The sequence below is a fragment of the Gorilla gorilla genome, chromosome 13 (genome assembly GCF_029281585.2).
Source record: "Gorilla gorilla gorilla isolate KB3781 chromosome 13, NHGRI_mGorGor1-v2.1_pri, whole genome shotgun sequence".
Taxonomy (NCBI): Eukaryota; Metazoa; Chordata; class Mammalia; order Primates; family Hominidae; genus Gorilla; species Gorilla gorilla.
In genome coordinates, this window is record NC_073237.2 from 132,659,490 (window position 1) to 132,682,108 (window position 22,619).

The 22,619-nt window shown below is 60.1% G+C and overlaps 1 protein-coding gene across 1 annotated transcript; it reads right to left on the reverse strand.

Annotated features, from left to right (window-relative positions):
• Nucleotides 1-10,114: 10,114 nt before the first annotated feature.
• LOC129524513 (uncharacterized) lies at nt 10,115-21,733 on the reverse strand. The gene is made up of 7 exons (XM_055350118.2): nt 19,078-21,733; nt 17,667-17,754; nt 15,336-15,512; nt 14,020-14,171; nt 11,547-11,692; nt 10,787-10,872; nt 10,115-10,477 (listed from the first exon to the last, which is right to left on the reverse strand). Exons 1-7 carry the CDS (start codon nt 19,203-19,205, stop codon nt 10,208-10,210), a joined length of 1,047 nt encoding a protein of 348 aa, XP_055206093.2. The 5' UTR covers nt 19,206-21,733; the 3' UTR covers nt 10,115-10,207.
• Nucleotides 21,734-22,619: the final 886 nt, after the last annotated feature.

Here is a 22,619-nt window from a genome sequence, read left to right on the forward strand (position 1 = left end):
CGAGAAAGCACGCGGCCAGTGGCCATTTTCAGGTGCCCTGACAGAGACAGCTCTGGCTTCAAAGAGATCAAAATGCGGGGAGATCACATCTCAGACCTGATGAGATAAGGCACTGTGCAGGCTGAGGCAGCAGCATCTTGGACCTAATCTGCTGTGTTGGATCCTGATGAGCCTGATTCCGGGAAGGCCTCCAAGATTTCCAGTTGATCTGTTGTTCCCTGTGTAGAGCAGGTACTTGCCGTAAATCCCACCCTTAGGGCACAAAGCCTTGATGCTATCTGCTTCAGGTTTCTGCACATTCCTTCTAAACCAGCCTCCCCTATGGCAGATAAGCCCTGGGCCTGGGGGTGGTGGCGGGATCCCGTCCGTCGGTGCCTCCAGAGACACAGATGTGGCTTCCATTTGTAAGTCCCTACTAAATGTTTCTTCCTGAGAAGCTGGACTTGTCAGCCTCTTTCTTCTGCCTCTCAGCCTCCTCCATCTTTGGGGCAGGTTTGCACAGGCCTGCCCATCGTGGAACAGGTATTGATATTCCTGTTTTACAGAGGGAGAAACTGAGGCTCAGAGGGCTGACTACTGTGTGAGGTGAAGGGCACATGGCATGTATGTGACAGAGAGGAGGGCCTCAGGCCCATGTGCCTCCCAGAACCCAGGAGGGCCCACTCCGATGCTTGCGTTGGAGACAAAGGCAGAACCCAGCTCTGAGCCGCCTCCCTTTCCACATGGGGAGAGCAGAGGTGAGGCCCGATGGATTTCAATGGCCCCGGCTCCAGGACTTGCCCTGCTGTCCACGTCTCCCCCTTTAGCAGGAGTTTGGCATGCAGGGCTCAGCTGCTTAACGACCACCACCCATTTTGGGAAAACTTCTGAGGAAAAATTCTGCACACCTGTGCCAGCCCCTGAGCACTGGCGACGTGCCCGGGACAGTGCCTGAGGGAACAATTCTCCATGTCCTCACCAGGACACCATGAGGAGGTGGGTGGCCACCCTCCAGGGACTGTGGACATGGAGGCACGTCTGGGGGCAGGGGCTCCCTGCCAGACCCCTAGGGAGAGGTGGAGCAGGGCCCAGGCAGCCTCAGAGCCCGAGCTGGCTCCCAGCACCAGTGTGGTTGGTGCTGTATCGGCTACAGCCTGATGGACATGGTGAGTGGCGGGCAGGAGAAAGGCGGCCGGGAGCCCCGGGGCAGGGCCAGGGCCAGGGGGTGTGTGTGATCCCATCCTCCGCTCCCAGCTCTGATGCTGCCATGCGGGGACAGGGCACCGTGGGATGGCTGTGGGACCTGCCAACACTCTTCCAGGACCCCAAAGCTGCCTGGGGAGCTGGGAAAAGGACGGCTTGAGAGCCTGGCTTTGCTGGGCATGAACAGGCCAAGTTCGACCCTGGGGACAGAGAAAATGACCCGCAGGGACCCTGCTCCGCCTGGGCAGTGAGTGAGCTCTCCCAGCCCCCTGGGTGCCTGGAGGCTGTGCTTCTCAGGAGTGTGTGCGGCCACCACCTTTCATAAAGGGCCCCCGGCCTTCATGTGTGTTTTATGAGGGTGGCCGTGATGGCCACGCAGGGCAGGGAATCAAAGGGACTCGTAAAGTTTGTCTGATGATTTGGGACTCGGAGCACTGCGGACACGTTCATGGGCATTTTATGCAGGAGGGAACCGTTAAGCGGGGAAGCTGAAAGAGACAGATCACGGGAAAATTAAATGTAGGGTTTAACTGAGAAATAATCATTTTCTATGAAAGATAATGACTTCTCTGGAGGCTGGTATCAAGATTTATTGGCCCAAGCGGTGACGACAGATCAGAGCCCAGGCAAGTACAGCAGGAGACCTTGAAGGGGAGGAACCCTGGATTACCATCTCGCCCGGTCAATATATCTGAATGCCAAAGCCGTCCGCTCTGTGTATGTCCTGTTGGGAGATTAAATGCGTTTACACCTCTGGTGGAGCGGCTTTTTCTCCGGTGGTCGGAGTAACCTGACGGCTCTGGCCCCCTCCAGGGCCGCTGTCCTTGGAAGCCCTGGCCCGGGTTTTCCTTCGTTCCTCACGACCAGCCCCCTTCAAGGGCACCCTGCCACCTGCCAGCGACGCGAGGCACCTGCTGGGCTCCCAGGGAAAGCCACTCTGGTTCCAGCTGTGACTGCAGCCGCCACCGCATCATGCCGCATGTCAGCACCAACCACGTGGCAGCGAGCCTGGGAGCCAACAGATTCGCTGCAAATCTGCGGGGCTTCAGTGGGGGAGATTTATCGTCATGCCAGATGCGTGTGTGTGAGATACATAATTCCTCTCACATGGCCTCATAAATCCAAAAGGGTCAGCAATAAATGGAAAAAAATAAAAAATCACAGACTAATTTGTTCAGAAGACTAGAAGGGGATCAATGAGAAAGCTGTAGCTCAGCTCAAAGTTTGTTCTGAAATTGAGAGCACGGAGCAGGAACACATTCCCCACTGGATCCAAACCTCTGCATTCTCAGGTGGGCTGCGCAGGAGCCGGCGCAAAATCAGATGCATGGCCCGAGCTGGGCTTCCTGTGCACATGATGAATGGGGACCCTGACACAGGCCAGCCATTGTTAACGGCGCCTGGGGCTAAGAAGCCGCCCCGGGGCTGGAGAAGGCAGGCTGGGTCCAGCTGCTGCCGGGCAAGGGGTGTCTGGAGAGGGGCTCTTGCCTCACGGCAGGGGGCCCAAAGAGGTTCTAAGGGGCCTGGGGTCTCTCACCAGAGCTATGGGGTAGAGGGCCCTGGCAGCTCCGTGTGTCCTGTGACCTGGCATCTTAGGGCTTTGCCAGGCCAGCTTTGTGATGCCTCCCACCAGACTGCATGCATCAAGTCTGGAGTATGCTCCTCTCTTAAAGTGGAGGAGGCCTGAGGCCCTGGACAGGAGAAGCCACATCCTGGAGGGATCAGTGCTGGGACACAGATGTCCCTAAGGCCAACACGCTGCTCATCAACTCCCCATTCAAGAAGAGACCCTCAAATTCAAAAGGGTCCCAGAGAAATTACAGGGGTCCCAGTGAATCCTCTGGAAGCAAAGAAAAGTCCACGGCACCAGGAGAAATCGGCTGCCCTGGCCTTCCAGGCACAGCAAGTCCTGAGCATGCTCCAGAAGAGACCTTGGGCCAGTGACCCCCAGAGGACAAGCCCCCGGCTGTGCGGGCTGCGCGGAAATGACCTTGGGCCCTTGAGCCGCGGCTTCCTCTGGTCTGTGCAGCTCAGGTGTGAGACACCCATGCCCAGTCCACCCAGCTGCACGTCATGTGCCGGCAGTTTGGGTGTCAGGGGGAGCCTCCAAAGTCAAAGCAGGCAGATGCCCCTGACTTCTAAGCAGGGCTCAGGGGTGTGAGTCAGCACCAGCCAGGCCCACCCCAGCTCTTCTTTCCCCCAGATGTTCTCTCTTCCTCTCTTGGCCTTCACTGATCCCCATGACCCCCTTCCTGGCATAGGCGCTGCTCCGCCCCGTCCTCGTTCCTGCTCTTGGCGACTCCGATTGTTCTTGCCTCTGGGCTGCAACGCCTTTTCTTGGACACCTCTTCGTGGCTTTGATGCGAAGAAGCAGGTGTGCAGTCCGGGCCTGGCTTCAGGTGACCGTCCCGCGGAGCCGGCCGCCCACCCGGTCCACCCTGGGAAGAGCCGGCCGCCCACCCAGTCCACCCTGGGAAGGTCCAGGCGACCGTCCCGCAGAGCCGGCCGCCCACCCGGCCCACCCTGGGAAGGTCCAGGCGACCGTCCCGCACAGCCGGCCGCCCACCCGGCCCACCCCGGGAAGGTCCAGGCGACCGTCCCGCACAGCCGGCCGCCCACCCGGCCCACCCCGGGAAGGTCCAGGCGACCGTCCCGCAGAGCCGGCCGCCCACCCTGTCCACCGGGGGAAGGTCCAGGCGACCGTCCCGCACAGCCGGCCGCCCACCCGGTCCACCCTGGGAAGGTCCAGGTGACTGTCCCGCACAGCCGGCCGCCCACCCGGTCCACTGGGGAAAGGTCCAGGAGACTGTCCCGCACAGCCGGCCACCCGGCCGGTCCACCCTAGGAAGGTCCAGGCGACCGTCCCGCACAGCTGGCCGCCTGGCTGGTCCACCCTGGGAAAGTCCAGGCCTCTAGGTTCTTACTCCCACGTGTGCATGTGTATGCCACACACAGCTCACAATGACATTGTGGACGCCTGTGCATCTCTGTAGTTCCAGAAAACACTCCCTAGGGGCTGCACCTGGGGGCCCGTGTGGAGAGAGCTGCTAAGGAGTCACGCAGGACCCTCCTGGTGAGCCGCGTGGAGACCAAGTCCACTGCCTGGTCTCTCTCCACACCTGGGAGATGGGTACAGCGGCCTGAGTCTGTCTCCAGGAGCGGCTTTCTGCCCAGTGAGCCCTCGGGCCTGGGTGGGTCCTCTACCTGGTGGCTCAGGCCTCCCTCGACGTCCTCACCAGCATGCTCAAGGGACCCAGACTTTCCACCGGCGGCCAAGGGCACTTGGCCTGGGAGAGAGGCTGCCGGGGCTGCCGGCCAGGGACATGGAGGTGTGGCTGCCTGTGGGGGCGTGGCTGCCTTCCTGCTGTTATCCAGCATTTCTTTGGGATCTCAGCCCCTGGTGGGGGTCTTGGCCAAGCAGGCTCGGCTGCCCAGGGACCCCACCGCAGATGAAGCAGTGTCCAGGAGCTCATCCAGACCCACTAAGAGCTGCCCCGCGCCCACCTCCCCCCCCGGCTCTCTGCACGCCCAGAGCTCTGCACTCCTTCCCAGGGCTCTCCCCGACTGCCCAAGACCTCCTCAAAGGCCACATCAGTCCAGAACCCTGTGCCCAAAACAGGAGCCCGGTCCTCTGATGGACTGCCGATCATCACATCCACGTCACCAGCTGCCAACAGCCCTGACAGATCTTCCCTGGCCACAGAGGCCACTCTGGATGGAGCTGGGGGCTGCACTGATGACCCTGGGAGCCCTCCAGGGGCACTGCCTGACCCCTCACACGACGGGTGCCCTGGCCAGCTGACAGGTTCAGGCCACTGGCTGCCTCCGGCCTCATCCCCTGCTGCAGAACTGCATCTACCCAACTGGTCGTCAACGCTTCCACCTGGACCAGCCACCCCTGGGCAGAGCCTCGACTCCTGGGTTCCCGCCGACCCCTGGGGCCCAGGAAACAGTCCCTCCGGCAGACTCTCCTCAGACAAGGAGGACAAATCCTGGGTGGTGATGGCAGTGTCCTCCTCGAGGGACCCCAAGGGCGGGGAAGGGAAGGCATCCGAGCATGGGTTGGTGTCTTCACCATCACTCTGTGCTTGGGGAGTGGGAGGAGGTGGAGGTAGGGGGGCCTCCCTGTGGATGGAAGACGGGAGGTCGGCACTGCCATAGGACAGCAACTCGTCCACGGGAGACAGGATCTCAGTCAAGACGTCACTGGCAAGTGGGGGACAGGCTTCCTCCAGGACAGTGGGGGCCCCATTCCCACCAGGTCCAGGCGCTCGGCTCTCAGCTACTGGAGGTGCCAGCCTGCCCGGGTCCCCAGGAGGAGCCTGCAGGGTCACCGGGGTCTCAGGCTCTGGCATGAGGTGTAGGAGTTTGCTCTTGGTGGATGGACTCGGGTCAGCATCCCGGGTTCCCTCCTGGTAGCCAGAAGTCTCTCCTCCTTTGCCGAAATCTGCCCCTTCACTCAAAGAGGTCCCCGAAGGAAAGACCAGCAGTGAGTCCGAGTCACCGGTAGAAGAGATTTGGGGCGGGAACACCACACCGGCGGCCTCAGGGGGTGCCTGGAGGGCTTCTCCTGTGTCTGACACCCCTGTCAGGCTCTCGCTGGTCCCAGAAGCTTCCCGCCCCTCCCCAGGCCATGGGGACGGAAGAACCACCTGGGGCTCCACGCCGCTTCTGACACCCCCTTTCAGGCTCTCGCTGGTCCCAGAAGCTTCCCGCCCCTCCCCGGGCCGTGGGGAGGGAGGAGCCACCTGGGGCTCCACGCCGCTTCCAAGGCCCAATGAGCCACCTGCAGGCAGGGAGCTCCCCGAGGCTGGCTCGGCCCTGGTACAGGGTTCTGGCAGGTCCTCCTCGCTGTCCTCCTCCCAGACTTTGCTGGAGGCCTCTGACAGCTCTGACCCTGACCTTGGAGAGGGGATGTCTGGGAAAGGCAGTAGCCAGCCTGCCTCTGGGCTTTGCTCCGGCGCTGAACCTTCTGCCACGGCCGTGTCCAAGGAGGAGCCACGCAGGGGGCCGGCCCTGCGGCCCTGGGGCCTCTGCCAGGTCACCCGTCCTCCACCCCCAGGAGCACTGCCTGGCCGAGGCTCACCCTGGTTTGGCCACCAGGACAAAGGCAGGCCAGCTTCCTCCGAGGAGTGTCGGGCAGAGAGCTCTCCAGGCCAGCTGAAACCTTCGTCTGGGGAGTCTTCAGCTTCCAAGCCGGGAAGAGAGCTGGAGCTCCCAGAAAGCTGGATCAGGGTAGCCGCTGCTTTCTGGAACTCCCAGAGAGAGGGACAGGACAGGCTGCTCACAGAGCCTGCTGGGGAGGTGTGGGATGACACCGTGGCTTCTTCCGAAGGCCCCCAGCAGGTTCCAGAAGCAGACTCAGAGCCTGGACCGCAGGAGGAGGTGGTGGGGAGAAGGGGACTGCCCTGGTGCAGGATTGGGGGCGCCGCCTCCTCAGGGACCACAGGAGCTGCTGAGAGAGGGGACAATCAACAGTGGTCACCCTCTGCACCCTGGACCCCATGCATATCCCAAGACCCCCAAAGCCAGGAGGTCAGAACAGAGAAACACCCTGAACAGAGGCAGGAAAAGCGTCGAGGGTGCCAGCGTGTTCGACCCTTGTGATTCCAACCCAGGGGTTCACCACGCCCACCCCCGCCCACACGCAATGAGTCGTGTCCAGGGGCCTTGCCGAGCCTCGGGCACCCAGCCTCATAGCACTGCAGCTGTGGTTCAAGGACTGACTGGTTGGCTCTGCCTTGTTTTATTTTCATTAGGGATGTGGGTGGATCCAGACAGAGGATCCCTGACCGTCACTCACCTCCCCCGGCAACCCTGTGTTGTGGAGGTGCGTGGGCAGAGCCCCCCAGCTAGGCAGTGGGGAAGGCAGGGGCTGCGTATCGTGGGGAGAAGCTGGCTCTGACGTAGAAATGGCCTTGGGGGACCCTTAGTGGGGACTCGATGGCTGAAGGAGGGGCTGGGGGCTGGGGCATTACCTGGAGAGGCAGCGGCCTGGGCAGCCTCCAGCCAGGTGGAGGAGATGCCGGGGACCTCCTGCTGACAGGCCTCCGTCCTGCAAGCACATTCGTGGAGAACCCTGTGGGGATCCTGGTCCTCCTGGCCTCTTCCCCAGGACCCACTGTCAGGGACCCCACCGGGCTCAGTCCACAGCTCACACTCGAAAAACATCCCAGCCAGTCCTCTGCCACCACCTGAGTGCCCCTGAGGGCAAGGGCTCCCCGAGGGCTTGTCTTTGGGGGCATCCAGTCTCAATCCCACTGGATCAGGTGGCAGAGAGGGGGGTGGGGCTGCCACTCCCAGGGGGTTCGAAACCCCTCTGCTGACCTTGGGCTGATTCATGGGTGACATTTTTATTTCCAAAAGTGGGTCAGACCCAGGAGGGCTCAGGGTGGGTGCAGAGCTGTGCTCTGGCAGCACAGGTGTGCCAGGAGAGAGTGAGGGTCCCCACAGCAGGGGGACAGGGGGTGCTGGTTGAACCCGTCTCCGTGCCTCAGCCCCACACCTCTGCTCCCCCGATCGCCAGCTCTCGGTTTCCTGGGACTCCTCCACGGGGCTCTCAGCAAAATCCAGCCCCAATTCCAAGCCCTCTTCGCTCATGCTGTCCTCAGCCACCTGCTGGAGACACGTTGCAGAAATGACACTGTTGGGGTGTGGCCTCTGTCCACCTCCCGTAGCTGGATGGAGCCCCTGTGCTTCCAGCGACCACAGTTAAGGAACAAAGACCACCCAAAAGAGGGCTGTGGAGACCCCCACTTGCCAGATTCCCCTCCTCCCATTGGGCCCTGTCACCATGGAAAAAAAAGTCTGTTTTTCTGCCCAGGTGTTGAGTCTTAGGGTGAGACCCAGAGAACTGGCAAACCTCAGAACTGAAGGCATCTGCTGGGAAGGGCCCTGGGGCACTCATGGGATGGACCAGGAGACCCCTCAGGGCCACACAACAAGGCCGGGCCCCACACAGCCCACAGGAAGGGCACGGCCACACCCGACTCACGCTGGCTTCTTGTGGGCCACAAGGACCTTCTCTGCCCCAGGAGCGTCGGCTGCGTTCCCCGAAGCTCCCCACATGGCTGTCTGTTGGAGCCCGGGGCTTCCCTGCTAAGGAAGGGCCGGGCTTGGTCTGAGGGTCTCCTGGAGGGCAAAGGGACTGTCAGCGCTGGTGGGGACAGAGGCAGGGAGCAGGAGCAGCTCCCAGGAATTCCGAAGCCACATAAAACAAATCTTAAAATTCAAAGTGGTGTACACCGTTCTGCAGTGCTTGGTTAGTAGGAGGGCGGACAACATACATGGTAGTTTGCTCCTAAAATGATCCTGTTATTGGACAGTTAGTGATCAAAGTCCCAGCCAAAAGTTTAGAGAAAATTCGTTTAGAATTCAGAGGCCGGCTGGGCGCGGTGGCTCACGCCTATAATCCCAGCACTCTGGGAGGCCGAGGCGGGTGGATCACAAGGTCAGGAGTTCGAGACCAGCCTGGCCAAGGTAGTGAAACCCCGTCTCTACTAAAAATACAAAAATTAGGCGGGCATGGTGGCGGGGGCCTATAATTCCAGCTACTGAGGAGGCTGAGGCAAAAGAATTGCTTGAACCCAGGAGGCGGAGGTTGCAGTGAGCCAAGATCACGCTACTGCACTCCAGCCTGGGAGAGAGTGAGACTTTGTCTCAAAATAATAATAATAATAATAATAATAATAATAATATAATAATTTAGAGGCCTCTTTCCCTCCCTTGGGGGAAACCCTTTGCCAGAGCTTGTTCTTCCCCCTCGGTGCCGTCCGACAGACACTGGTGCGAGGCAAGGGTGGTGCAGAGGGCCGGTGGGGGACAGGCCTCGGACACAGCAAGGCCACCAGTGCACTGCCGGGGATCACAAAGGGGGACAAAGGGACGGGTGGGGCCACCGCAGAGCCCTCCCCAGGAGCACCAGGCCCCCCCAACATTGCACCTCCATCTCCCTAGACTTTCGTTCTGTGGGGTCAGGGGACTCTGAGGGCCAAGGCCACCTGGCTAAGGGAACCAGAGCTGTTTGGCTAAAGCCCAAGGAGGGGGAAGCTCCATCAATGGGAACACCTGCCCTCTTGTCCATGGCCCTGGGTGACCCCAGTGGCCACAATGGGGCGTCACCCAGGGAGCCCCTGCAAGCGCAGTCTTTTGATCAGAGAGCGGCCGGCACCGCAGTCAGGCAGACTCAGGGTGAACCCTAGATCACGTGAGAACATAAGTCAGGCCTCAGGCTCCTCCTCTGCTGCGTGGGCATAATGAGCGAATCCACCTCCAGAGGCAACGAGGACCCATGGTGGGTGCAGGCGCCTGGCTGGCCCCCCGAACGGTGACAGCTGGTACACGTGACCATGCGGCGAGGGAGGCTTCAGGCTGAGCAAGCTTCATGGTGGCCGCAGAAGCCTGAACAGCGCAGGCCCGGGGGTGACGCGGGACACACAGGGAAAGCGCTCTGTATTCACTCTGCCTCCCAGTGTCACTGGCCTCTCCAGGGAGCCCCACCAGCCACGCTCTCCTGGGCAGCCCCACAAGTGCTTCTGACCTCTTTCCGTCTCAACCCATCTGTCCTGAGGTTTGCTCTCCCTGACCCCAACTGCAGGGACCCCCCAGTCCGGCAGACCCTTGGGTGGCATAGTCTCCCTGCTTCCAAGGATGGACACTGGGTGGGGGCCTTCTGAATTCGGCACCCAGGGCTGGTCAGGGAGCTCTGAGGTAGCATCGCAGGGCACACAACCCCCCACTCTTCAGCCGGCGGCTACCAGATGCACCACCAGGGTTCCCTGACACTGTGAGTGCATCTGCTCCCGCCCCACCTGCAAATTAGGGACTTGGCTCTTGGGGGGGCCCCCGGCCAAGTGTAAGGTTCAGAAAGAGAAAAATGTAATCGGTGCAGAAACCTCCGTCAGCTGAAGAGGCTCAGGCAGTGCTGGCTTCCAAACGCTTAAAAATCTGCCCCAGATGAACGAAGTTGCAACTAAAACAATCCCAGCCAGTTATGACTTTTAATTTCTCCAGAAGAGCCGCTGCGTCACCTCCGGTAGGAGATGGAGCCGGCCACTCTTCTTGCAGTGAAGGGGTCCGAGGCCAGGGTGGGGGGCCACCAGGGCCCATCTTCTTTGCTTTCCGTCCTTGTCCAGTGGCTGAGCTCCAGCCTCGGACAGGCTCTGCTGGATGTGGGGGAAGTGTCTGGCGCCGTGGAGGCCCACGCGGTGTTTCCAGGGTGCTTACCTGGGGGTAGCTCCTTCACCTCCCGGGACCTGCACTGAGCTGTGGGGAGGCGCCCCTCCACCTCCTCGGCCTGGGGGATGAGACGGGAGTGGACATGGCACAGGGCCCTGCAGGGAGGGCACCAAGGGCCAGGGATAGACCAGGATGGATGGGGACAGATGGGGACGGACTGGGGTGGATGGGGACAGCCGGGGGCGGACAGGGACAGATGGGGACAGGCAGGGACAAACAGGGACCCACTGCAGGAACCAAGGACTGGCCACAGGAACCAAGGGGCCCCAACCAAGATGAAGATCAAGTCACAGATTGGCAGAATGTTGGGGGGGTGGTCCCTGAAACAGGCGGTGCTGGGGAAAGGGCTTCCAGGGAGTGTGCGTACGGGAAAGGCTGGGCCCAGCTGCTGTCCGTCCGGGGAGCTCACGTGCTGCAGGCCCAGCAGAGGGGCCCGAGGCTGCTCCCCAGGCTCTGAAAGACACAGTCCCAGGAGTCACCAGTGGCAACCACAGACTGAGACCAGGAAGGGAAGGAAGGAGGCAGGGGCAGAATGGAGCTGCCGGGGGGTGGGGAATGGGGAGAGACAAGCTAACCTCAAGGGAGACAGGGACGGCCTGGGGCCACATCCAGCAATCTGCCCTGCCATGTCCCCTGCCTGGAGGCCCGAGGGTCTGCTCAGACCCAGCCTGGGAAAAGCAGCCTCTGAGACAAGCTCAGGGCAGGCCCTGCCGAATCCTCCTTCTGCCCTGGCCAGGGGCTCTCTGTGGGCCTGTGTTTCTGGGACCTGCCTGGCAACAGTCTGAGGCCTGCACGTGGCCCAGGGGCTCTGAGCAGCCGCCCCATGAGGAGCCCTTCCCAGACAGAACCTGTCTGAGTGGTTTCCCGGCCGGCGCACCCCTCGCTCCGTATCTTGGGAATGCTGGCTGCCGGTGCACGGGGTGGCCCGCCTGCTGGCAAACCCACTGTGTGCTCCGCTGCGCTGAGATGCAGAAACAGGGAGGCCGGGGTGGCCCGGTCACAGGCGGGGCACAGCAGGCCAGAACACAGCCCTACCTGACCCTGGGCCTAATGCCACCCCACACTGCCCAGGGCCCACTGAATGAGCGTCCGTCTGACCCTGGGCGGTCGCCGCGGCCGCTCGTTACCTTGACTGACATGGCTGCCACTCTCCACCAGCGGGCCCTGGGGGTCGTGTGTGTCCTCGCCCCACGCTGGCCTCGGAGGCTGCTGGTGACCATCTGCATCGGAGGTTGTCTGGGGCGGCATCACATCCTGCTGCTCAGTGGGAGGGCTGCATGGCCATGCAGAGTGGAGGTGACCGCCTGCCCGGCTGCCCCTTCCCAGGTGTCCAGCCCTGGCCACAACCTCCACCAGCACCCTCTCCTTGGGAACAACCTCATGTCACATCCAGGGGTGGCTGTGGTCAGTGGCCAAGCAGAAGACGGGACTGTGACCCCCTCACCCAGGCAAGGTGGGTGGGAGAGGCCTGTGTCTCCCCAGCGTGTGGCCCCTTGAGACTTCTGCCTAGAGATGGACTGTCCCTCCCAGGTGCACATGCTGGGCCCCCGAGAAGCACGGTGCCACCCCAGGCCTGCACTGACCTCCAGGCACCCCCCCATCTGACTCTGCCTCGGTCACACTGCTGGGGTGGCAAGAAAACTCCTGCTGTCTCAGGTGCCTGCCCGGCGACACGTCGTCTGCCTCCCTTTCTCCCCCGGGCACCTGCCACATCTGGGCACAGCTTGTTGCCTCCACCCAAGGGTGCCCCTGAGCATTTCCCCCCGGATTCACAGATGGTCCAGGGTGAGCAGGAGGTTCAGAGGAAGGTGGCCCTAAGGGCCTGGAAACCCTATATCCCAAGGTAGATGCAGCTGAGGGGCTGCAGCCCGCACTCTCACTGGGGCAGCAATGGGAGGGCACCTTGACACCAGTGTGTGCCCCACGCAGGCTCTGGAGGGAGACAGGGCAGTGCCTCCAGGGCGCGGCACTCAGCTCACAAAGCAGACCAAGGCACTGTGCTCTTAGAGCCGCCCCAGAAACAGAACAGGCTGAATAAAAATGGGAACAGGAACCCCCATGTCCTAAAGGATTCATTCTCCTCCCCTACACCCTCCTCGGCACGCGGCGTCTCAGGCCAGGACCCCACAGCAGCTCCATCTGCTCTGTCCAGCTTCTTCCTCACTCCCGTGGGGTGCTCATAGACACACCCCGACCCCAAGGCGCCCAGCTCACAGCTGAGCTTCTCTCGAATGGACCAATGAAGGAGGGAAGCGCACCTGCTCCCGTGTGGCAGGACCCCCAGCAAAACACCACAGGCGAGCTTCTCGTGGGTAGGGTCCCAGGGAGCCAAAGTTTTCTCTGTGAATACCTCACTTTTCTCTATTTTCTAGCTGTGGACAGTGCTACACATCGCTGGTGTGACAAGCCGAGCATAGGGTGTACCCCTCCGCCAGGAGGGTGGGTTGACACCCACGCTGGGGTCCAGGTCTGCAACCATACATGTACCGGCCCCTCCCCTCCAGCTCTATAAGCAAACCCTGGGGGACCAAGGGGCGGTATTTGGCCTGGAAGCCTCTTCAGAGATTCCTGGGACTGGCAACTGGTTGCAATGTGAATGACAGATCAGTCTGTGCCCAGGTTCATTTGAAAGCTTCAGGAGGAGCCACGGAGCCAGTGGCCGAGCCTGAGTGGCCACCAACTCCCCTCACTGCAGAGGCCCCTCTGGGCTGGGAAAGAGCCTCAGGACGCTCCCCCAGGCAGACAGGGGCCTCCAAAGGCTGCTCCCTCGGGTCTGCGCTGCCCCCCACTTGCTGCTTCGAGGGGTTCTGTGATAGAGTCTTGAGGGCTGCCGGCCCTGGGGTCCTGAGCTCAAAGGACAGAAGGCCTCCTCGGCCCTCCAGGGCCATTTTGAGCCCGGAAAGAAGAGCTGCTCCCAGCATCAGGAAGCCGGGAGGCTCTTGATGGGAAAAACAGCTGCTCCTCCCGTGGCCAGGCTCTCGGGCAGCGGCCAGGCTCTTGGGCAGGTGACCCTGGTCATCACACCCCCTCCCCTGCTCCATGGGGACAGTCCAGGCAGAGCCCTGGTGCCCTTTAATGAGGCACTTTTGTTGCAAACCAAAGCCAACGGCCATACGGCCAAGCCTCAGAGAAGGTTGAGCTGCCACCAGCCGGCAGAACAGCCCCCAGCCACCTTGGGAGGGGATGCCCAGGGCTACACATGCCACCCCGGCCCCTGAGCCAGGCTCATCCACCGGCTGTGTCCCACTGCGTCCTGCAGCAGCTGTGGGGGGGAGAGCACCCCGTCCCTATTTCCCAGGTGAGGAAACAGACTGAGAGGGGACCCTCCCTGTGGCCACACTCTGGCCGCCGCAGAGCCAGGAAGGTGCAGCCAGCTCCTGGGGCTCCTCCCATGGGTCCCGGGCTGCTCCGGCTTCTGCCCAGACCCACTGGGGCAGCAGGCCCCCCTCAGTGCCCTCAGTGCCCACTCCCTTCCGTCCTCCCAAGCACAGGTGGGGATGGGGCTGAGTGAGCACCGGCCGCCCGGGGCAGAAAAGGCTTCTCAGGGTAACATCAGGGTCCAGACCCCAACCCCCGACCCCCTAAGACCAACCAACTCACCGCGTGGCCTTTGAGCTTGCGGGGCTGCTCTGGGGGTGATGGCTGGTGGAGCTGCTGGGCCTGCACGGGGTCAGGGGACACAGGGAGGCCTCTGGCTGCTGGCTTGTCTCTGAGCCTCCCTCCCAGGTGGCCTTGACTTTGGGGCTGGAACCCTGTAAGAAATGGTGCAGGAGAGGCTGGCAAGGCCGCCTCTGCCCATTTCCTCCTCAGAAAAGCTGGTGGCTTCACGTGGCTGTGGCTGTGGCAGGGCTGGGGCAGTGCCGGGGCTGCTTGCTCCCCACTGGGTGCCAGGCTGAGACAGGACCTCTCATTTGAGCAGGGGTCCTGCACCCCCACTGAGAGGTATGGATGGGAGGCCCAGAATGAGGAGTTTTTCCCAAGGCTGGCCGGAGACCCCCATGCCCAGCTCTGGAATCAGGTTGCTGGTGTCCCCTCTCCTGCAGCCCAGCCTGGAGCAGGTGCTTCAGAGAGCTCAGTTCATTCAATCCTCATCCCCACCCTCCAGGTGAGCCTGCTGCCCTCCCTGCCTTACAGAGGAGACGCGCAGGTGGGGAAGGCACATAGCTTGCCTGGGGACAGTCCCCCACCCCTTGTCCACACAGCGTCCTCACTCCGTCTGCCGGTGGACATGGGGGACAGGAGCCTCCCTCCAAGGATGCAGCTGCTGCTTGGGGTCCCCGAGGGGCTGGCCTCCCCGAGGAGCTCCCAGCCACACTCTCCTTCCTGCCTGGGTCCCATGAGATCCCCAGTCCTGCTTATCCTCCCCACCCCATCCACTGCTGCCCCCACCTGAAGTCTGGCTCTGCTCTAGGGCCTGGCCAGGACCACCCCATCCAGGAAGCCTCCTCAGCCCCCCAGCAGTGACCCCTCCCTCCCTCCATCTGCCCCACCCCACCCCCCAGCAAGTCTGCCTGGGGCCACAGGCTTTTTTTTTTTTTTTTTGAGACGAAGTCTCCCTGTCACCCAGGCTGGAGTGCGGTGGCGCATCTCTGCTCACTGCAGACTCCGCCCCCCGGGGTTCACGCCATTCTCCTGCCTCAGCCTCCCGAGTAGCTGGGACCACAGGCGCCCACCACCTTGCCCGGATAATTTTTTGTATTTTTAGTAGAGACGGGGTTTCACTGTGTTAGCCAGGATGGTCTCCATCTCCTGACCTCGTGATCCGCCCGCCTCCGCCTCCCAAAGTGCTGGGATTACAGGCGTAAGCCACCGCGCCCGGCCCACAGGCATTTTTACAAGGGACTTGCACGATCACGGGAAGCGGCCAGGGGACAGCATTTCTGCAGCTGAGTCCCAGCCCAGGCAAGAGCACCCACCTGCTGCAGCTTGGCCCAGGCCTGCAGCTCATGCACTGGGACGACGTCCGTGGGCCCCGGGATGGGGAGGGTGTCCACAGGCCCCGGCATGGAGACGATGTCCCTCTGATGCTGCAGAAGCAGCTTCCTGTCTCGGTGCCTGAACAGCTGCGTGTGTCTCAGGTATTGGATTTCCCTCTGAGCAGGCAAAAGAAGCAGATGTCAGCATAACCCCGGAGCCAGCAGGGGAAAAGGCCAACAAAAGGGAAGGGGTGTCTGGGGGTACACCCCGGCCCTCGCACTGGGAGGCCTCCCTTTCCCTCCAATTGGCCTTTGCCCGCCCCTCCTGCCGGGCCTAGGATACCCCCATGGCCTTGGGCTTCCCTGGGCTTGGTGGAGGAGGCAGCTGCGGGCGGCAGGAGGGAGGCAGGTACTCATTCCCCGGGGTCCATGCAGGGCTGGCACAGGCTGTCTGGGCCTCGCCCTCCCTCTCTGCAGGCTCCAGGCGCTGCCCCCACCCCGTCACTCCTTTACAACTGTTCTCTCTGTTCCCCACAGCGTCCCTGGTGGACGCACCCTCAGAACCACCTTGCACGGAGCCCAGGCCCGGGCCGTTGCACACTTGCCCTGGGAGACAGCAGCTTCACTGGCGAGACGGGAAACCGAGGCTCTGCCAAGCGGGTGTCTGGTCCATGGCCCCACTGGGGGGTCCCAGACCCCACCTCCACCACGGCGTCTCTGTCTACGACACGCAGCCTGGCTGTGGCTGGGAGTCCCTGGCCCCGGCCAGCTCCAGCTCCTCCCGCCTGGGCTCCCTGGGCAGCGCCTGTTCTGCCAGGCCCCGTCGTTGCCGTGTGACAAGCAGACCCCTTCTAAGCCCCTTTTGTTTCCCTGGCTCACGTTGTTCTCTGTGGTGCCTGCCTTTTCCTGTTTCTCCATATCCGAGAGGACCCGTGCATGGGTCTGTGGCCTGGGTCTCTGCCCCCAGCTCCCTTGCCTGGAATGCCCCATGCCTGACACCCCAGGTCGTAGTATGTACAGGGCATCCAGGGCAGGGATGGGGATCCCGGGGCTTTCCAGTCAACATAAGGTCCTGCACTGACCCCATTTCCCAGCAGAGGGTCCTGGGCGAAGTAGTCCCCCACCCCAGCTCACCTTTTTTTTTTTTTGAAACAAGGTCTCACTCTGTTGCCCAGGCTGGAGTGCAGTGGTGCAATCTCAGCTCACTGCAGCCTTGACCTCCCAAGCTCAAGCAATCCTCCCACCTCAGTCCACCAAATAGCTGGGACTACAGGCATTGGCCACCTATAGTGGCAGATTTATTTTTTGTAGAGACGGGGGTCTTGCTATGTTGCCCAGGCCTGTCTCACATTCCTGGGCTCAAGCGATCCTCCCACCTTGGCCTCCCAAAGTGCTGGAATTACGGGTGAACTGCCTCGCCCAGCCAGGTTCTTTTATCTGTACCAAGGGTGTTAGCGCCAGCCTCTGCCCCACAGCATGGGGGTACTGAAGTGAGGATGCGGGCACAGCGGCCGCGACCTGTGAGGAGCTCTTGAGCCTGTGACCTGGGCGGGGGCCGGCAAGGGTCCTCGTCCTGGCTCTCAGGCTTGCCCCTCAGCCTTGCTCTCTGCCGCAGGCAAAGCCCTGACTCTGGCAGCTTTTCCCCCCTCCACATGTGCCCCCAGCACCGACTCTCCCTGGGGGTCTGCTTCCTCCAGTCCCTGGTGACAACGATGGCAGGAAGGCAGGAGCAGCCACGGATGGAGACCCCTCCCTGCCAGGCATGGCTGGGGATTCACCTGCACCACCCTCCCAGCCCCCATGCATGCGCACATCAGGCTTCTCCCCATTTTTCAGATGAGGGAACTGGGCTCGGAGCAGCTGGGAAAGTCCTCTGAGGTCATACATGGCACACATCCACCCAGGTAAGTGCTGGCTGCACTAAACTCTCCCAACCCCCTGCTTTACAGAGACCACAATTATTCTCCGGTTCCGAGGAGGAAACTGAGGCTCCAAGAGACAAAGCCACTTGCTCAAGGTGACATCCAGCAAAAGGCTGAGCCTGGCCTGGAGCCAGGGCCACAGGGCCACCCTCCACTCTGGCCGCGAGGCCCCCGGAAGGCCGCAGACACTCCTTGTGTACAGGACCACGCTCCACCCTGGCCATGATGCCCTCTTGGGCCGTGGACACTCCTTCTATACTGCGGGGTCCTGTATGGCCCTGGAGGGTGGCAAGGGCTTGGGAATTCTTTAGCTCTCTTGCTGGGGAATGTTCAGATTCCAGGCAAGAAGATGACACGACTGCCTCTGTGAGCCGCCCACCCCGACCCACCAGGCCTGTGCTGGCCCCACCTGCTCCTTCTCGAATCTGCTGAGGGCTTGCTGCTGCTTCTCAACCAGTGCGGCCAGCACAGCTCTGTCCCTCTTGCTGTCCAGGCACCTGGGGGGAGGTGGCAATATCACTGCCAATGTTGACAGCCCGTGCAAGTGGATATAGAAAGTCACAGACACAGCCAGCCCTGGTCAGCCACATCAACCTGGAATGCCCTCCCAAGGTGTGGGCACCAGGGAGGACACAGCCATGCCTGGACAGGCTTGGAAGCCTTGGGGTGGCCAGATGGCCCAACCCAGGCTGTCACTCTTCCACCCCTCACAGCCACTTTTGGACTTTTGGGTCTAAAGAGACAAAGGCTGGCCGAGAGCCGCCCCTGCCACCCTGAAGACCCAGCCCAGGCCAGTGGGTCCTCTGGGGAGGGAGGTGGGGGTCACCCACATCCACCCCCCTATCCATCATGGAATAAACACCCTCAGCCTGGCCCGCTCAGACACCGGGTGAGGATGTTAACTGGAATCACCTTTCTGGAGACCAATGTGGCAGTATCAAGCGGCTTCCAGATGCATTTTCACTGACCCGGTCATTCCATTTCTAAGGTTTTACCTTAAGGAAATGATCTCTCTATCTTCATTAATAATGGCAAAACGTTGGAGACAACCTACAGGCCCGGAGATCTGGGACAAGCGAAGTGAGTTACAGCCCTGTCTCTACGCTGGTGCGCCCTGTGTGTTATAGCGGTTACGTAGCTACACAGAAAGGTTTTCCTGACATTTAAATTGAAAACGCAAGTTACAAAACAGCAGGTACCGCCCATTTGCAAGTTGAAATAGCCATGTGTGTTTCTCCCCAAAACAGAGTATCCGCACTGGGCGTGGTGGCTTACGCCTGTAATCCCGGCACTTTGAGAGGCCGAGGCGGGCGGATCACCTGAGGTAGGGAGTTCGAGACCAGCCTGACCAACATGGAGAAACCCCGTCTCCATTAAAAATACAAAATTAGCCGGGCGTGGTGGCGCACGCCTGTAGTCCCAGCTACTCGGGAGGCTGAGGCAGGAGAATCCCTTGAACCCGGGAGGCGGAGGTTGCAGTGAGCCGAGATCGCGCCACGCGCCACTACACTCCAGCCTGGGCAACAAGAGCGAAACTCGGTCTCAAAAAAAACAAAACGAAACAAAAAAACAAAGTATGCACAAAGACGATCTCAGAGGTCACGTTTGGAACGACGGGGGTATTTTTTATTTGTGTATGGAGTACTTTACTGCCTTATCTAAGTTTCAGCAAACACCTATTACTGTTTGGACCAGTACCTTTTGTTTCTCAAAACGCTGTCGGGGCCACGGGCGGGACCCGGACGAGGCAGGGAGGGGGCGGGGCTACGGCAGGGCGGGGCTACGGCAGGGCGGGGCCGGCGCCAGGCGCATGCGCTCACCCTCGTCGATGCTCCAGCCAGGCCAGCTCCGCGAGCGTTTTCTCCCGGAGCGCCATCTCTCGCAGGCGCAGCAGCGCGGCCTGGTGCTGTGCTCGCAGCTCCTCCTCCCGCAGGCTCCGCTCCAGCATCTGCAGCTTGAAGCGGCCCAAGGCCCCTAAAGCTCTGGGTTCGGTGCTTCCGGGCCTCGCGGGGCTCCACTAGGGTGGCCCGCCTCACCGCCTAGCTTCTAGACCGCTCCCGGCACAGGCCACCGCCTCCGAGAAGCCCTCTCGGACTGCCCGCCCCTCCCATCCCCCTATGCCGCCCTCGCTTCCCCGACTGTGAGCTGGCGGGGCAGGCAGGATCTTTAGCATATCGGCCTCACCACCAGCCCTGATCCAGGAAGCCCAGGCCACCTGCCCTAAAATATACAACCTGGGCGGGGGCTAACCCTGCCCAAAGCACCATGTTGAAATGCCTGCCCCCCTCTGTCACCCAGGGCGGGAGGAACGGGCTTGGGTAGCTGTCAGCTGGAAGAGCGGGTGACGCAATGGCCGGAAGAACCTCCCAACCCAGGACCTGCCTTGGCCCTTCTTAATGGAAGGACAGTTGGGTCCGGGGCCCACTACCAGGGCTGTGCTGGGCCCTGAAATTGTGCCTCTCCCCCAGGGGACCTCTCCACGTACCTGGTGGGTGGGGTTGTCCGGAGGGAAGAGCTTGGCCAGGGGAAGCTGGGAGAGGGCTCCGTCAGGGCCCTCCACCTCTGAGGAAGGAAGCGCCATGGTTGGGTCATGTAGGGGGTCTGAGTGACCCGTGTCAGGGGCCATTTCTACCGGAGGGCCTCATAAAAGTAGGAGGTCTAGGGCAGTTTAGTGTCCCCATCCCATCCCGGACACACAGGGCTTCACACAGAATCCACAAGACCACGCGGGAAGGGACAGGCAGTCTCCTGATGTGAAGTTCTGGTGTGTGACCCTACTGATCATGGGAAAGACCAGACCAAAAGTAGAGGGAGCTCAGGGAGACAGCCCAGCTGCTCTGCGTCTACAGGCTTCTAAAGGAGGGGAGAGTGAGGCCCAGAGAGGGAGAAGGGCTGTCCGGGTCTAGCATCAAGGAGCTGGCAGGTGACAGCAGATCCCAGATCCCCAGCTGAAGTAGCTGACCTGCTGCCGACCTCTGCTGGCCACGCTTCTGTTCTGAGTGATGGAAAAAGGAGCCTGTACTTCAAGCGATCCTTAAGGACGTTCCCTCCCACCAAAGACACAGCAAAAGGGACTGGATTTTGGCTTTGCCATCCCATCTGCAACAACTGAAAAAATCACGTAAATACACACACACATATGTGTGTTTATATAGAGATATGTGTGTGTATACATATATATATATATTTTTTTTTTTCACACACACATATGAAATAACAGTTTTCCAGGCACTGGACTTGAGGCAACATAGCACAGTGATCCCTGAGAGACAGAAAACAAAGGAGGGGAGGAGACCTGCGATGCTCACCGCTCACTGCCTCAGAGAGTTGCCAGGCTATGGTGAGGGAGGGGAAGCTGGCTGAGCTGGAGGACTCCCTGGGTAGAGGAGACAGCAGAGAGTCTGGGAGGACCAAGGCAGCTGGAGTTTGTGGGGGCAGAGTGTCAGAGAGGAGAGAGTCGCACAGAGAGAGGACCTCTGAGATCTATCAAGTGTCCCTCTGGAGTATTCAGTAGAGAACTGATGGATGAATGCGTGTCAAGAAGCTACCAGATGCTGGGACAGAAGTATTCCGGGGGACTGGAAGCCTGGTAATGACACCTGTTTCTAGTAGTCAGGCTGGAGGACCTCAGGACTCCCAGGTCACTGGGCAGGCAGTGTACACAGAACGTTCTTGCCTTGACTGTCGGAAATGATTAGCCCCAGGCTGAGCACTGATCCAGATCGACCTAACACACTATTAATGAAAAGTCTGAAAGGACCAAATTACTTCCAAATAACTGCAGTCCCGAAGAAAGCTTAAGAATGATTATAGGGGCCGGTGCGGCGGCTCACGCCTGTAATCCCAGCACTTTGGGAGGCCAAGGTAGGTGGATCACGAGGTCAGGAGATGGAGACCATCCTGGCCAACATGGTGAAACCCCGTCTCTACTAAAATACAAAAAATTAGCTGGGCGTGGTGGCAGGCGCCTGTAGTCCCAGCTACTCGGGAGGCTGAGGCAGGGGAATTGCTTGAACCTGGGTGGTGGAGGTTGCAGTGAGCTGAGATTGCGCCACTGCACTCCAGCCTGGCGACAGAGTGAGACTGTCTCAAAAGGAAAAATTTTTAAAAAGGAATGTTTACAAGAATACAAAAATATCTAGCACTCAGCAAGGTAAAATTCACAGGGCCCAGAAGATATGCAAAGAAACCAGAAAACACAACCCGTAATGAGCAGGATAATTTATTAACACTATCCCAGGCTTGACGTGGGTGTGAGGATTGGCAAAGAAGGACATTAAAAGTTTCATAACTGTATCCCATGTGTTAAGATGTTAAGTAGAGCCACAGAGGATATAAAACGAAAAGATCCAAATGGAATATGTAAACTGATGAAAATTAAAACACTTGAGATGAAAAACACACTGGATGGGATGAAGGGCAGACTAGACACTGCAGAAGGAGAGATGAACGAACTGGAAGATACAGCAATAGAAACTATCCAAAAGGAAACAGAGAAGAAAAAAGAATAAAAGAATACAAAGAGCTTCAGTAAGCTCACAACTTCAAGTGGCCTAATATATGCGTAATTGTGTAAGCTCCAGCCCTCCGGGGCTTAGCAGGTGTTCTCCCCGTGTGCGGAGATGAGAGATCGTAAGAAATAAAGACACAAGGCAAAGAGATAAAGAGAAAACAGCTGGGCCCGGGGGACCACTACCATCAAGAAGCGGAGACAAGTAGTGGCCCCCAGTGGCTGGGCACGCTCATATTTATTGTATACAAGACGAGGGGGCAGGGTAAGGAGACTGAGTCGTCCAAGTGATTAAAAAGGTCAAGCAAGTCACGTGATCATAGGACAGGGGGCCCTTCCCTTTTAGGTAGCCGAAGCAGAGAGGGAAGGCAGCATACATCAGCGTTTTCTTCTGTGCACTATAAGAAAGATCAGAGACTTTAAGACTTCCACTATTTCTTCTTCTGCTATCTACTACGAACTTTAAAGAGGAAGCAGGAGTACGGGAGGAGCATGAAAGTGGACAAGGAGCGTGACCGCTGAAGCACCACAGGGAGGGGTTAGGCCTCCGGATGACTGCGGGCAAGCCTGGATGATATCCAACCTCCCACAGGAAGCTGGTGGAGCAGAGCGTTCCCTGACTCCTCCAAGGAAAGGAGACTCCCTTTCACGGTCGGCTGAGTAATGGGTGCCTTCCCAGAGACTGGCGTTACCGCTTGACCAAGGAGCCCTCAAGCGGCCCTTATGCGGGTGTGACAGAGGCCTCACCTCTTACCTTCTAGGTCACTTCTCACAATGTCCCTTCAGCACCTGATGCTATACCCACCGGTTATCCCTAGGTTATATTTGTAATGCAACAAAGAGTAATATTAA